This window comes from Maylandia zebra, linkage group LG10 (assembly GCF_041146795.1).
Source record: "Maylandia zebra isolate NMK-2024a linkage group LG10, Mzebra_GT3a, whole genome shotgun sequence".
Taxonomy (NCBI): Eukaryota; Metazoa; Chordata; class Actinopteri; order Cichliformes; family Cichlidae; genus Maylandia; species Maylandia zebra.
In genome coordinates this window covers 32,360,410-32,373,193 of record NC_135176.1, presented here as the reverse complement: position 1 = coordinate 32,373,193, position 12,784 = coordinate 32,360,410, and the positions used below count along the sequence as shown (strand labels likewise).

General features: G+C 39.3%; 1 protein-coding gene across 1 annotated transcript; it reads left to right on the top strand.

Moving 5' to 3' along the window:
- Positions 1-5,819: 5,819 nt before the first annotated feature.
- Positions 5,820-8,573, top strand: LOC106674869 (complement C1q-like protein 2). Its single transcript, XM_076888783.1, has 4 exons — positions 5,820-5,928; positions 6,039-6,092; positions 7,361-7,495; positions 7,599-8,573. The coding sequence occupies exons 1-4, from the start codon at positions 5,820-5,822 to the stop codon at positions 7,877-7,879; spliced, it is 579 nt and encodes a 192-aa protein (XP_076744898.1). The 3' UTR covers positions 7,880-8,573.
- The last annotated feature ends 4,211 nt before the right edge of the window (positions 8,574-12,784 follow it).

Sequence of the window (12,784 nt, the reverse complement as noted above, 5' to 3'; positions counted from 1 at the left end):
AGTGTCCTACAGTGGCATCAGTTCCGGTCACTCCTTCACAAACAAATATCCTGCACTTGTTTTCTGTAGTCACAAAACTGAATTTAGGATTTCTGCCCAAAGCTAATAGTGACATTTCGACCCAAACAGCCGTATTTCTTGAGTGTCAGCTTCAGAGCTGCACAACATGTTGAATACCACAGCTCAAATGGAAGAAAGCAGTCCTACATAGTTGTTTCATATGCACACCGAAAGACATATACTGTTAAAAAATGACTCCAAGAAGGCCAAGGTAATGCCATTTAGAACAAGCAGAGAGCATATTCAAGATTTTGGGGGCTGAGTACAATAACTTCAAGTTATTGTATAATTTTTTATCTGAATTTAGAAGCAGGAAATTAGAGGTCACCCAAGTCTTTATATCTTTAAGACATTCCTGCAGTTTAACAAATTTGTATAACTAATTATATTAAAATTACAAAAACTTAAAACTCATTCTTTATTAAATGTGTTTCTTCTATAATTTGTGTGTTCTTTAATAGAAAGCAAGACACCCATGCTCATGCCCATGTTCGGATAACGTTAGGAGGAAATGGTAGAGCGCAACACTGAGAAGAAGTGTAGAAAACAAGTCATTTCTAGCCCTCTTTAAAACTCTATTATCAGTTTAGTTAAAAAACATATTTTTGTGTTTTGGTGAAATGAAATTAGTTGTATGAACGCTACCGTATGCTTATTACCACTTAATAAGGCAAGGCAAGGCAAGTTTATTTGTATAGCACAATTCAACAACAAGGTGATTCAAAGTGCTTTACAGAGACATTAGAAACAAGAACAAATAAAAAGCATGATTTAAAATTGATTAAAACAAGCAAATAAACTAACTAACTAATTAACAAACAAACAAACAAACAAACAACAGTATATAAAATCAAAACAGATTAAATCAGAGCAGTAGATAAAATCAGTAGTTAAATGTAAGTTTTGAAATTTAAGCTTAAAGTGTGGATTTGGTGCTTTATTCAAATGCAGCTGAGAACAGGTGAGTCTTCAACCTGGATTTAAATAAACTGAGTGTTTCAGCTGATCTGAGGCTTTCTGGGAGTTTGTTCCAGATATAAGGAGCATAAAAGCTGAATGCAGCTTCTCCGTGTCTGGTTCTGACTCTGGGAACTGATAAAAGACCGGATCCAGATGACCTGAGGGATCTGGATGGTCCATACTGGGTCAGGAGGTCATTGATGTATTTTGGTCCTAAACCATTCAGAGCTTTATAGGCCAGCATCAGAACTTTAAAGTCTATCCTCTGACGGACAGGCAGCCAGTGTAAAGACCTCAGAGCTGGACTGATGTGGTCCACTTTTTTGGTCTTAGTGAGGACTCGAGCAGCAGAGTTCTGAATGAGCTGTAGTTGTCTGACTGATTTTTTAGGTAGACCTGTAAAGATGCTGTTACAGTAATCAAGCCTACTAAAGATGAATGCATGGACTAGTTTTTCCAGGTCCTGTTGAGACATCAGATCTTTTATCCTTGATATATTCTTGAGGTGATAGTAAGCTGACTTTGTTATTGTCTTAATGTGTTTTTCTAAGTTTAGGTCTGCATCCATCACTACACCCAAATTTCTCGCCTGGTTTGTGGTTTTTAGATGTATAGATTGAAGTTCTCTGGTGACCTGTAATCGTTTTTCTTTGGCGCCAAAGACTATTACCTCAGTTTTGTTTTTGTTTAGCTGGAGAAAATTGTGGCACAACCAGTCATTGATTTCCTCAATGCATTTACCAAGAGCCTGTACAGGGCCTCGGTCTCCTGGTGACATTGTGATATATATTTGTGTGTCATCTGCATAGCTGTGATAGTTTATTTTGTTGTTGTTTATAATCTGTGCCAGTGGGAGCATGTAGATGTTAAACAGAAGGGGTCCCAAGATGGAACCTTGGGGAACTCCACATGTGATACTTGTCTGCTCGGATGTGAAGTTACCTATTGATACAAAGTATTTCCTGTTTTCTACGTATGTTTTGAACCAGTTTAGTACAGTTCCTGAAAGACCTGTCCAGTTCTCCAGTCGTTTGAGTAATATGTTGTGGTCAACTGTATCAAATGCTGCACTGAGATCCAGTAAAACTAGGACTGACATTTTTCCACTGTCTGTATTCAGACATATGTCATTAAACACTTTGGTCAGAGCGGTTTCAGTGCTGTGGTTCTGTCTAAAACCTGACTGGAAGGCATCGTAGCAATTATTCTGTTTTAAGAAGTAACTGAGCTGTTGAGAAACTGCTTTTTCAATGGTCTTACTTAAAAACGGGAGATTTGAGATCGGCCTGTAGTTGTTCATTTGTGTCTTGTCAAGATTGTCCTTTTTCAGTATAGGTTTGATTACAGCAGTTTTTAGTGATTCTGGAAACACACCTGATAATAAAGAAAAGTTGACGATCTGTAACAGGTCTGACTCTAAAGTCTTTGAGACCTTTTTGAAAAAACTTGTTGGCAGGACATCTAAACAGCAGGAGGAGGAGTTCAGTTGACCTAAGATGTCCTCCAGGTCTTTGCTGTTAATAGGTTGAAACTGTTTCATGGTGTTTAAACAGTTTTTTGGTGGACACAGTACATATCCTGGATCTGCTGTTGATGTACCAATTGCTTGTCTAATTTTTTGGATTTTTTCAGTGAAGAATTTGGCAAAGTCATTGCAGGCCATGGTAGAATGAAGTTCAGCTGCCACTGACACAGGAGGGTTTGTTAGCCTGTCAACTGTAGAAAATAAGACCCGAGCATTATGGCTGTTTTTAGTGATGATGTCAGAGAAGTAGGACCTCCTTGCATTCCTCAGTTGTAAATTATAATTGTGAAGTTTCTCTTTATAAATGTCATAATGAACCTGGAGGTTTGTTTTTCTCCATCTGCGCTCAGCTTTCCTACACTCTCTTTTTTCATTTTTCACCAGTGTGGAGTTTCTCCATGGAGACTTTTTCCTTCCAGAGATAACCTTCACCTTAATGGGAGCAATAGTGTCCATTACATTTAACATGTTAGCATTGAAGCTATTGACGAGCTCATTGACTGACCCTCTGGAAAGTCAAGGTGTTAATGGGAAGACCTGGTTAAAAATTGCACTACTGTCTTCAGTTATACACCGTTTTGTGATCACTGTTGTTGATATATTTGTGTGGGCTGAGATTTTACTTTCAAAGAAAACACAGTAATGATCAGACAGTAATAAGCAGAAGTTGTATTCCTAATCATAACTGAAAAAGATCACAGGGTAGATTTATAGCCCCTGAGTGTCAGATTAATTATTACTTGACTCACAACCATTTTCTCAGAACAATGTGGTTTTCATGCACATATGTATAGTACATATCCAACTGATATCTCTGTATAAAAACATTACAAAGACCAAAGCTAACCAAGTTCTGCTGGGAAAGAAAGAGAGCTCTACTTTCCCCTTTTACTGGTCTTCTGTTCCACATCCTCATGTTTCTTGTATTGTGTCAAGCTTATCAGTTGGCATGATTGTTAGATAATGGTGATATCTTTAAAAACAACAGAGATGAACCAGGAAAACACCAGCTTAGCTGAAAGGAGCTGTTTGATCGGGTTACTTGTTGTTGCGCTGGAGGGAGTGGCTGAAAACTTCATCCTGATTTGCTCTGCTTCAGGTTGTGTTAATTTATTAATTCTTATGGCAGTTTCTGTGGCTGTGATAAGGTCCACTACGGGCAGCTGTAGCTGTCCTGTCTAAAAAGATCTTCATCTATTTTCCCTGACTGTCCTTGGGTTGATGACCCCCCTGTATTCCAGTTCATTTCCCTGCGACAGCCGACCCTTGCGAGTGTCGCTTGTGTTTTCTGTTTTACTTTGAGAGTCTCGTGTCCTGTGTCCAGTGTTTTGAGCTTTGCTTTCCCCTGTCTCATTATGTCAGATTAGTCCCAGCTGTGTTTCCACCTGTTCCCCATCATACCGTCACAATGCTGTGTTTTTCTCCTCTGTGTTTCTGCTCACTTCCTAGTTCTCAGTTCATGGTTTGTTTTCTAGTTTGAGTTTCTTGTTTCCAGTTTCTCCTTTAGGTTTGTATTTGTCGTGAGTTTTTCCAGCAATAAAGCTGCCGTTTTGAGTTTATTCTTCAGGCCTACATACGGGTCCTCATCCTGCTTGCCATACAACACAACCATGACAGTTATTGCAAAGATACACCAGCCTTAATGCAGAGGATAAGCCATTCAAGTACAGTTGGACTTCCTCATCAACCGCCCCAGGCGTAAACACCTCCAGACCATAGTTTCAAAGCTACAAAAATACAAGGCCACAGACCAAAATATGACTGGGTTTGACCTCACAAGTAATGTAATTAAACAGCACCTTTCAGCTGGTGTTTTATCCGTTCATCTCTTTTGCATTCCTCTTCCTCATTCTCTCAAGATTTCCTCAATCTCCAACAGTCTGAAAAGAGAAACAAAACGTGACCAGCTTCACAAAGTGTAACAAGATGAAAATGTGATATTCATGGTTCATTGATAAAGTCTTTACTTGTGTTGTAGTGAAAGTTTCAGATTTTGCTGTGTCTGTGGGAGGAAGTTTGGAGGAAGTAACCTCCCCATATACACACCTTTGTCTGACATGCTATAAAAAGCTCAGTCGGAGTAGCAGAGGACACAATATCACCATGGAGGTCATTGTGTTTTTCTCGCTGTTGCTTTCAGTCTGCACTCTTTCAGCAAATCTGGCTGAAGCAGATAAGTCTTCAAACCAACAACCCTGTCCACAGGACACCCAAGCTGTGCTGAGACAGCTGACCGCCTCAGTGGCTGTGCAGAAAGAGCAGATCACGGTCCTACAGAAAGAGACTCAAGGTACAGTATCATGTCAGGTAGTGAGAGAAGTAACAGCAAAAACAAATTGGCATATGATCCAGTGTTGTGTTAGAGAGATATCAATGTCACTCGTAAATATTCAGAATGACTGAAATGACAAACATTCATGGTTTTGTTTTCTTGTGAAAATAAATATTTTGTATAGAAATGAAATATAAAAGTAAGTATAGAAATATTGGCCAATCCTTAAAGAAATTGATGGTCCAGGGAAATAAATTTTATTTTGCACTTATTTCAGAACAGACCGCAAAGCTGAAGAGTGAAATTAACCAGCTGAAGCTGCAGTCTACAGGTATTGTGTGGAAATCATCATGGCTCTGATCATTTCTAACTGTTAAAAAAATCTGCAGCTGACACGTTTTTGATGCTAAAATATAAAGGGTGTAAATATTTGACTTAAAACTTGGTGGATCAACATATGTTACTCCTATAAATCTGTCCACCAGGTGGCGCTACTGTGCTAGAAAATCTGTAGTTCATCACAGAGGCAACTTGACCACCAACATTGTCTTTATTTGTGGTAAAGCAGGGAGAGAGCGAGGGCAAATGAGCTGCACTGCAGTCTTTCAGCATACGGGGCAGCTGTGGCTCAGGTGGTAGCAGCTCATCTACCAACTGGAAGGTTGGTGGATCGCTCTCTGGCTCCACATGCTGAATCTTCTTTGGGCGACATGCCTCTATCAGAGTGTGTTAGGCAAAGCTCTTAGACAAAGATCAAAAGTATGTGTATGAATACAAGCACATTGTGTGGTCAGCTGAGTAGAAAGGTGCTATGTAAGTATAATCAATACTGGTCACCTGCTCAACCAGCAGAGCTATAGTGGCATGATAACGCCATTGTTTACATACAGTCTAGGGTTCATGTCTCAGTGAAAGAGAGAGGGAAACACGAAGTGGAGAGTTGACAGACTGTGGATAAACATGACAGCGTGAAACTGCACAGATTTCAAATGAGAATCAGTGATGCAGTCAAACAAGTCTGCTTCTTCAACCATTCTCCACCCAGCACCTGTAGGAGGTGTGGTCCTGTGTGAGGTGGAGGATGAGGGGACGTGGGGGAGACCACCGCTCGGTGTAGCATGAACAGAATGAGAGTCACAGTTACTTTCTTACTTACAGATAAAAACATGTGAATCACTGTGTGCTGTCAGTGAGATTGTTTGATCTCTTTGCTTTTTTCAGATCATGCAGCAAAGCTGAAGACTGAGATTGACGCGCTGAAGCAGGAGCTACAAGGTACTGTGTGGAAATCTTATCTGACTGTGCATTTACTGGCTGTGCAGATGTTTTACTTTTGGAGGATCAACATATGTCAGTGCTATCAATCTATTCATAAAGTGGTGTCACTGTGTTTGAACATTTTTATTTCATTCACAGAAATAACTTTAGTACACACAGTGTTTTTACACATCAAGTACAATTACTGGATCCACTTTTCTGAATTACATTATGAAAAAAGAATTTCTGAGGGACTCTAGGATAAAATTATCAAAAAAGAAATTGAATTCCTGGAGAAATTTACCAAGAAATACATATTGCCTCTGAGTCTTCATATAGTTTTTATATGTATGGACCTCTGTATTTTGGCAATTTTCACTTTTAGCATCTGCTACGGCTGGGGTGTTAAACTTTAAGCCCAGGGGCCAGAATTGACTTGCCGAACACTCCAATCTGACCCCCTGGTCAGCTTAGGAAAATATGAACAAGGCCATAAACTTTTGGACTTTTCACTGTTTCAGTGAGAGTTCTGTATTAGTTATTATCAGGTTTATGGCTTTTCCTACTCATAAAAACCTCTCCATGGTCATTTATACTACGCTGAAGACAAAAAGAACTAGACAAAGAATTAAATGGCAGAAACATCATGTTTTTTCTCTCCTAAAGAAATCTGTCACCACTGAAAAATGAGTTTGCTCTAAGGTTTAAAATACATTGGCACAGATGTAGGGTGAGAGCCACTCAGGGCTGACTGTATATTTGTCAGACCTTGATGAAGACTCAGACTTGATACACGTTAGTCTATTTTAATGTTTTATTTTTATATGATCTTGTCAGAAACAGGTGACCCCACGAACTCCTGTTTTGTATTGAACTCGTGTTCACCCTGCTGATGAGCACCTGTTGGATAAGCGTTTAAAGCCATGCACAGTTTCCTTTTTCCTGTTTTTTGAAAACTGAATGACATTAAACTGAGCTTATGTTTTTCTGAAGCACAAACCAAAATGCAACTAAAAGACTGAATAACACAGTTTGTTGTCTTGGCAGAAGCTACAAAATAACTTCCTGTCTGATCTAAAGGACGAGTTTAGGATCCTCAAAGTTAGATTTGATCAAATTTCATTTTCAAGTCACAGAGTTTGATTTCTTCTGTGACAGTGAAACGCTTCCAGCTGTCAAACATTTCTTTCATTGGAGATTAAAGTTTTTGTCATGGTCACTTTTTTGGGAAGAGTCTAACTCTACAACAGGAAGTTTAAATAATGACATTTCTCTCTCTCTCTCAGCCACACATGTGGCTTTCTCAGCAGCTGTGCTTCTTCCAGGCACTGGACCATACGTCGGACCCTTTAACACAGAGACCACTCTGGTCTTCAAACATGTTATCACGAACATTGGAAATGCCTACAACCCATCCACAGGTAATAACACTGAATGTCACTTCTCAGCTATGTTGATGTCAGGCTGATGTTCCAGATGTTCTAACAGCTGATTTTCCTTTTAACAAAAACAAATGTCCCACAGGTATTTTCACTGCACCAGTGAGAGGAGTCTACCACTTTGAGTTGCACATGTTTGGACATGGTGGTGTTGCTGTAGGTGCTTATTTGTACAAGAATCAAGGGCTCGTTGTTATTGCATATGAACACCAAACAGCAGCTGGAGAACTGAGTGGCTCTAATGGAGCCTCACTGCTTCTAGAGGTTGGAGATCAGGTGTTTGTGCGTCTCCTCGATGGTAGAAGGATATATGACAATCAAAATCATCACACCACCTTCAGTGGTCATCTGATCTTCACCATGTGAGAGGTGTGACAGCTCCAACACTTCCTGTTTGGCCTGTCCTGTGTGGGCGGAGCTTAGCCATTTTTAGAAGTAAAACAGGAAGTAAATCACCTGCTGGAATCAGTTTCTTGCTCTCTCTCTCTTTCTGGTTGGGTTCTAGTTTTGTGTTTATTTGTTTCTACTGACTCAGATAATTTACTTCTTCTTGTTATCTTTGATTCAAATAAATCCAGTTAAATGCTCAGTGATTCTCTTCTCTTTGTCCTTTCTTCGAGTCGGCTCTTCATAAAGTGCTGCTCTTCCATTAGGTCCTGACTATTTTCTATAAGTTGGTAAACGGCATCGTTTTTTATTGGCTCCACTGTCCTGTGTTGGTCAGTCTGTTATTTTGGTGACTGCTGGCCCACATGTTTGCTTTTAACTGGAGTCTTTCCTGTTAAGTTGAGCAAAATCCAACAGTTCCTCTTTTTCTCTTCTTTGATAATCATGCAGGTGTTTTTCTTAAACTCTTAACAGATGTTAAACTTAATCTGACTATCATGATAAAACTGTAAACAGCTGATTTAGTTTGATATAAAATGTGTGTCAGTGCTGTGGAGGAATGTTTCCTTATTTTTCATCTGAATCCAAATGCAGACACAGATAACTGACTGTAAACTTACTCGGGTTCATTTCTTTAAATTCTTTACTTTCAAAATAAAAGCATCTTTGAACTAGCATTGTTGATTTCTTTTCATGTGTTTTATACATAGAGCAGCAATCAAATCTACACATGCTGGGAGTTACTATCACAGGTGGAAACGCAGAATGAGTCCTGTCCCTGAACAAAAACTAACACACACACATAAAGAGGAGGGAGAGAAAATGGTAGGCCAGCACAGAGAGGATTGGGGGACTATGACAAATCGTGACTTTAATAATAATAATAGGGAGAAGAACCCCAGGCTTAAACAACTTGAGTCATCAATAGCGTTTATCCAAGAGACCCATTTACTCAGAGAGGATGTGGTGAAAGTACGTAGGAGATGGCCAGGCAAAGTGCTAGCATCCTGTTGCCCTTCGCACGCGAGAGGGGTTATGGTGTTAATTCATAATTCAGTGCCTTTCCAAGTAAATAACACTATTTATGATAAAGCTGGCAGATTTTTGGTGGTTCAAGGAACTCCCTTGAAAGAGAATTTCAATTTAGTTAATGTTTATGGCCCTAATGATGATAACCCTTCATTTTTTGAGAATTTATTTCTATTGATAGCTACCCTTCCTGGTAGGATAATATTGGCAGGTGACTTAAATTGTACTCTGGACCCGAAGCTTGACCGCTCATCAGGGATGGACACTTCACACTCTCAAACAAGAAAGAAAATACAACAATATTTGAAAGATCTGAACCTCTGTGATCCATGGAGAATTCAAAACCCCAATAAAAGGGAATTCTCATGTTATTCAGCAGTATTTAAATCCCACTCCCGAATAGATTATTTTTTAATTTCCTCATCTTTGCTACCCAATATAACTAAGTGTATATATGACAGCAGTGTGTTGTCAGATCATGCCCCAACCTCACTATTTTATGAGGTAGAACAAGTGAATAGCCGCTCAAACAAGTGGCGCTTGCACCCTAAATGGATACATGATTCTGACTTTATGAAATTTGTAGGAGAACACATTGATCTCTCCTTCTCAATTAATACAATTCAAACAACTGCAGCCATTAGGTGGGAAGCTTTTAAGGCTGTTAGGCGACGGCTGTGTGAGGACAGGAATAGGACCCAAGATGCAGACTCCGGAGACAGAACTTAAACCAAAACAGCTTTAATGCTGAACGCAAACATCACATAACTAGAAAAAACTCAAAATAAACTAACACCGGTGGATGGGCAAAACACACAGCAAAATAAACGGTAGATCGCGACACAGACACTAAGAAATACAGGGCTTAAATACACAGAGGGCGCAATCAGGGAATGAGTAACAGGAGGGAAACACAGCTGGGACAAATCAGAACTGACGAGACCAAAGAAGCGTAAATTGAACACACTGAGACAAGACAGAGACCTTCAAAGTAAAACAGGAAACACATAACACAGACTGAACAAAGACACAGACTCACATGCAGGCACTACAAAGGGAACAGAGACGTGGGACCAGGGCAGACACAGACACTGACTGGATGTGGGGATACAGCAGACAGGGAAGACAGCAACATGGAACACAGACAGAAAACCAGAACACTAAAACTCTAACCAACCCCACCCAGAGAACCTAAACTAAGAATGATCCTAAAACCCATAAAGCAAAGCTAGAATATAATGAAATAACAAAATCAAAGAACCAAAAACACAAAACACTGGGTCAACGACCCAGGGACCCTAACAAAGGCATATATTAGAGGACAAATGATAAGTTTCACCAGCTCTAAATTTAACAAATTCAAACAGACAATGAACGAATTAGACAATAAAATTAGAGAATTAGAGAGAGAAATTAACATAGATGATTCAACACAGAACAAACAGGAATTATTGACCCTTAAAGCTAAATACGAGGAACTGTCTAAGCTTAAAGCTGAAGATGGTTTAATAAGATTGAAACCGACGTTTTATGATCAGGGTGAAAAGCCGGGTAGACTACTAGCTTGGCAGATAAAGAAACTTGAATCTGACAGAGCCATTAATATAATTAGGAACGATCAAGGGGAATTATCTACAGATCCCACAGAAATTAAAACTCTATTATCAGTTTAGTTAAAAAACATATTTTTGTGTTTTGGTGAAATGAAATTAGTTGTATGAACGCTACCGTATGCTTATTACCACTTAATAAGCAGAAGTTGTATTCCTAATCATAACTGAAAAAGATCACAGGGTAGATTTATAGCCCCTGAGTGTCAGATTAATTATTACTTGACTCACAACCATTTTCTCAGAACAATGTGGTTTTCATGCACATATGTATAGTACATATCCAACTGATATCTCTGTATAAAAACATTACAAAGACCAAAGCTAACCAAGTTCTGCTGGGAAAGAAAGAGAGCTCTACTTTCCCCTTTTACTGGTCTTCTGTTCCACATCCTCATGTTTCTTGTATTGTGTCAAGCTTATCAGTTGGCATGATTGTTAGATAATGGTGATATCTTTAAAACACAACAGAGATGAACCAGGAAAACACCGGCTTAGCTGAAAGGAGCTGTTTGATCGGGTTACCTGTTGTTGCGCTGGAGGGAGTGGCTGAAAACTTCATCCTGATTTGCTCTGCTTCAGGTTGTGTTAATTTATTAATTCTTATGGCAGTTTCTGTGGCTGTGATAAGGTCCACTACGGGCAGCTGTAGCTGTCCTGTCTAAAAAGATCTTCATCTATTTTCCCTGACTGTCCTTGGGTTGATGACCCCCCTGTATTCCAGTTCATTTCCCTGCGACAGCCGACCCTTGTGAGTGTCGCTTGTGTTTTCTGTTTTACTTTGAGCGTCTCGTGTCCTGTGTCCAGTGTTTTGAGCTTTGCTTTCCCCTGTCTCATTATGTCAGATTAGTCCCAGCTGTGTTTCCACCTGTTCCCCATCATACCGTCACAATGCTGTGTTTTTCTCCTCTGTGTTTCTGCTCACTTCCTAGTTCTCAGTTCATGGTTTGTTTTCTAGTTTGAGTTTCTTGTTTCCAGTTTCTCCTTTAGGTTTGTATTTGTCGTGAGTTTTTCCAGCAATAAAGCTGCCGTTTTGAGTTTATTCTTCAGGCCTACATACGGGTCCTCATCCTGCTTGCCATACAACACAACCATGACAGTTATTGCAAAGATACACCAGCCTTAATGCAGAGGATAAGCCATTCAAGTACAGTTGGACTTCCTCATCAACCGCCCCAGGCGTAAACACCTCCAGACCATAGTTTCAAAGCTACAAAAATACAAGGCCACAGACCAAAATATGACTGGGTTTGACCTCACAAGTAATGTAATTAAACAGCACCTTTCAGCTGGTGTTTTATCCGTTCATCTCTTTTGCATTCCTCTTCCTCATTCTCTCAAGATTTCCTCAATCTCCAACAGTCTGAAAAGAGAAACAAAAGGTGACCAGCTTCACAAAATTCAAACTCCAGAAGTATGAGGAAGTGTCCTACAGTGGCATCAGTTCCGGTCACCCTTTCACAAACAAATATCCTGCACTTGTTTTCTGTAGTCACAAAACTGAATTTAGGATTTCTGCCCAAAGCTAATAGTGACATTTCGACCCAAACAGCCGTATTTCTTGAGTGTCAGCTTCAGAGCTGCACAACATGTTGAATACCACAACTCAAACGGAAGAAAGCAGTCCTACATAGTTGTTTCATATGCACACCGAAAGACATATACTGTTAAAAAATGACTCCAAGAAGGCCAAGGTAATGCCATTTAGAACAAGCAGAGAGCATATTCAAGATTTTGGGGGCTGAGTACAATAACTTCAAGTTATTGTATAATTTTTTATCTGAATTTAGAAGCAGGAAATTAGAGGTCACCCAAGTCTTTATATCTTTAAGACATTCCTGCAGTTTAACAAATTTGTATAACTAATTATATTAAAATTACAAAAACTTAAAACTCATTCTTTATTAAATGTGTTTCTTCTATAATTTGTGTGTTCTTTAATAGAAAGCAAGACACCCATGCTCATGCCCATGTTCGGATAACGTTAGGAGGAAATGGTAGAGCGCAACACTGAGAAGAAGTGTAGAAAACAAGTCATTTCTAGCCCTCTTTAAAACTCTATTATCAGTTTAGTTAAAAAACATATTTTTGTGTTTTGGTGAAATGAAATTAGTTGTATGAACGCTACCGTATGCTTATTACCACTTAATAAGGCAAGGCAAGGCAAGTTTATTTGTATAGCACAATTCAACAACAAGGTGATTCAAAGTGCTTTACAGAGACATTAGAAACAAGAACAAATAAA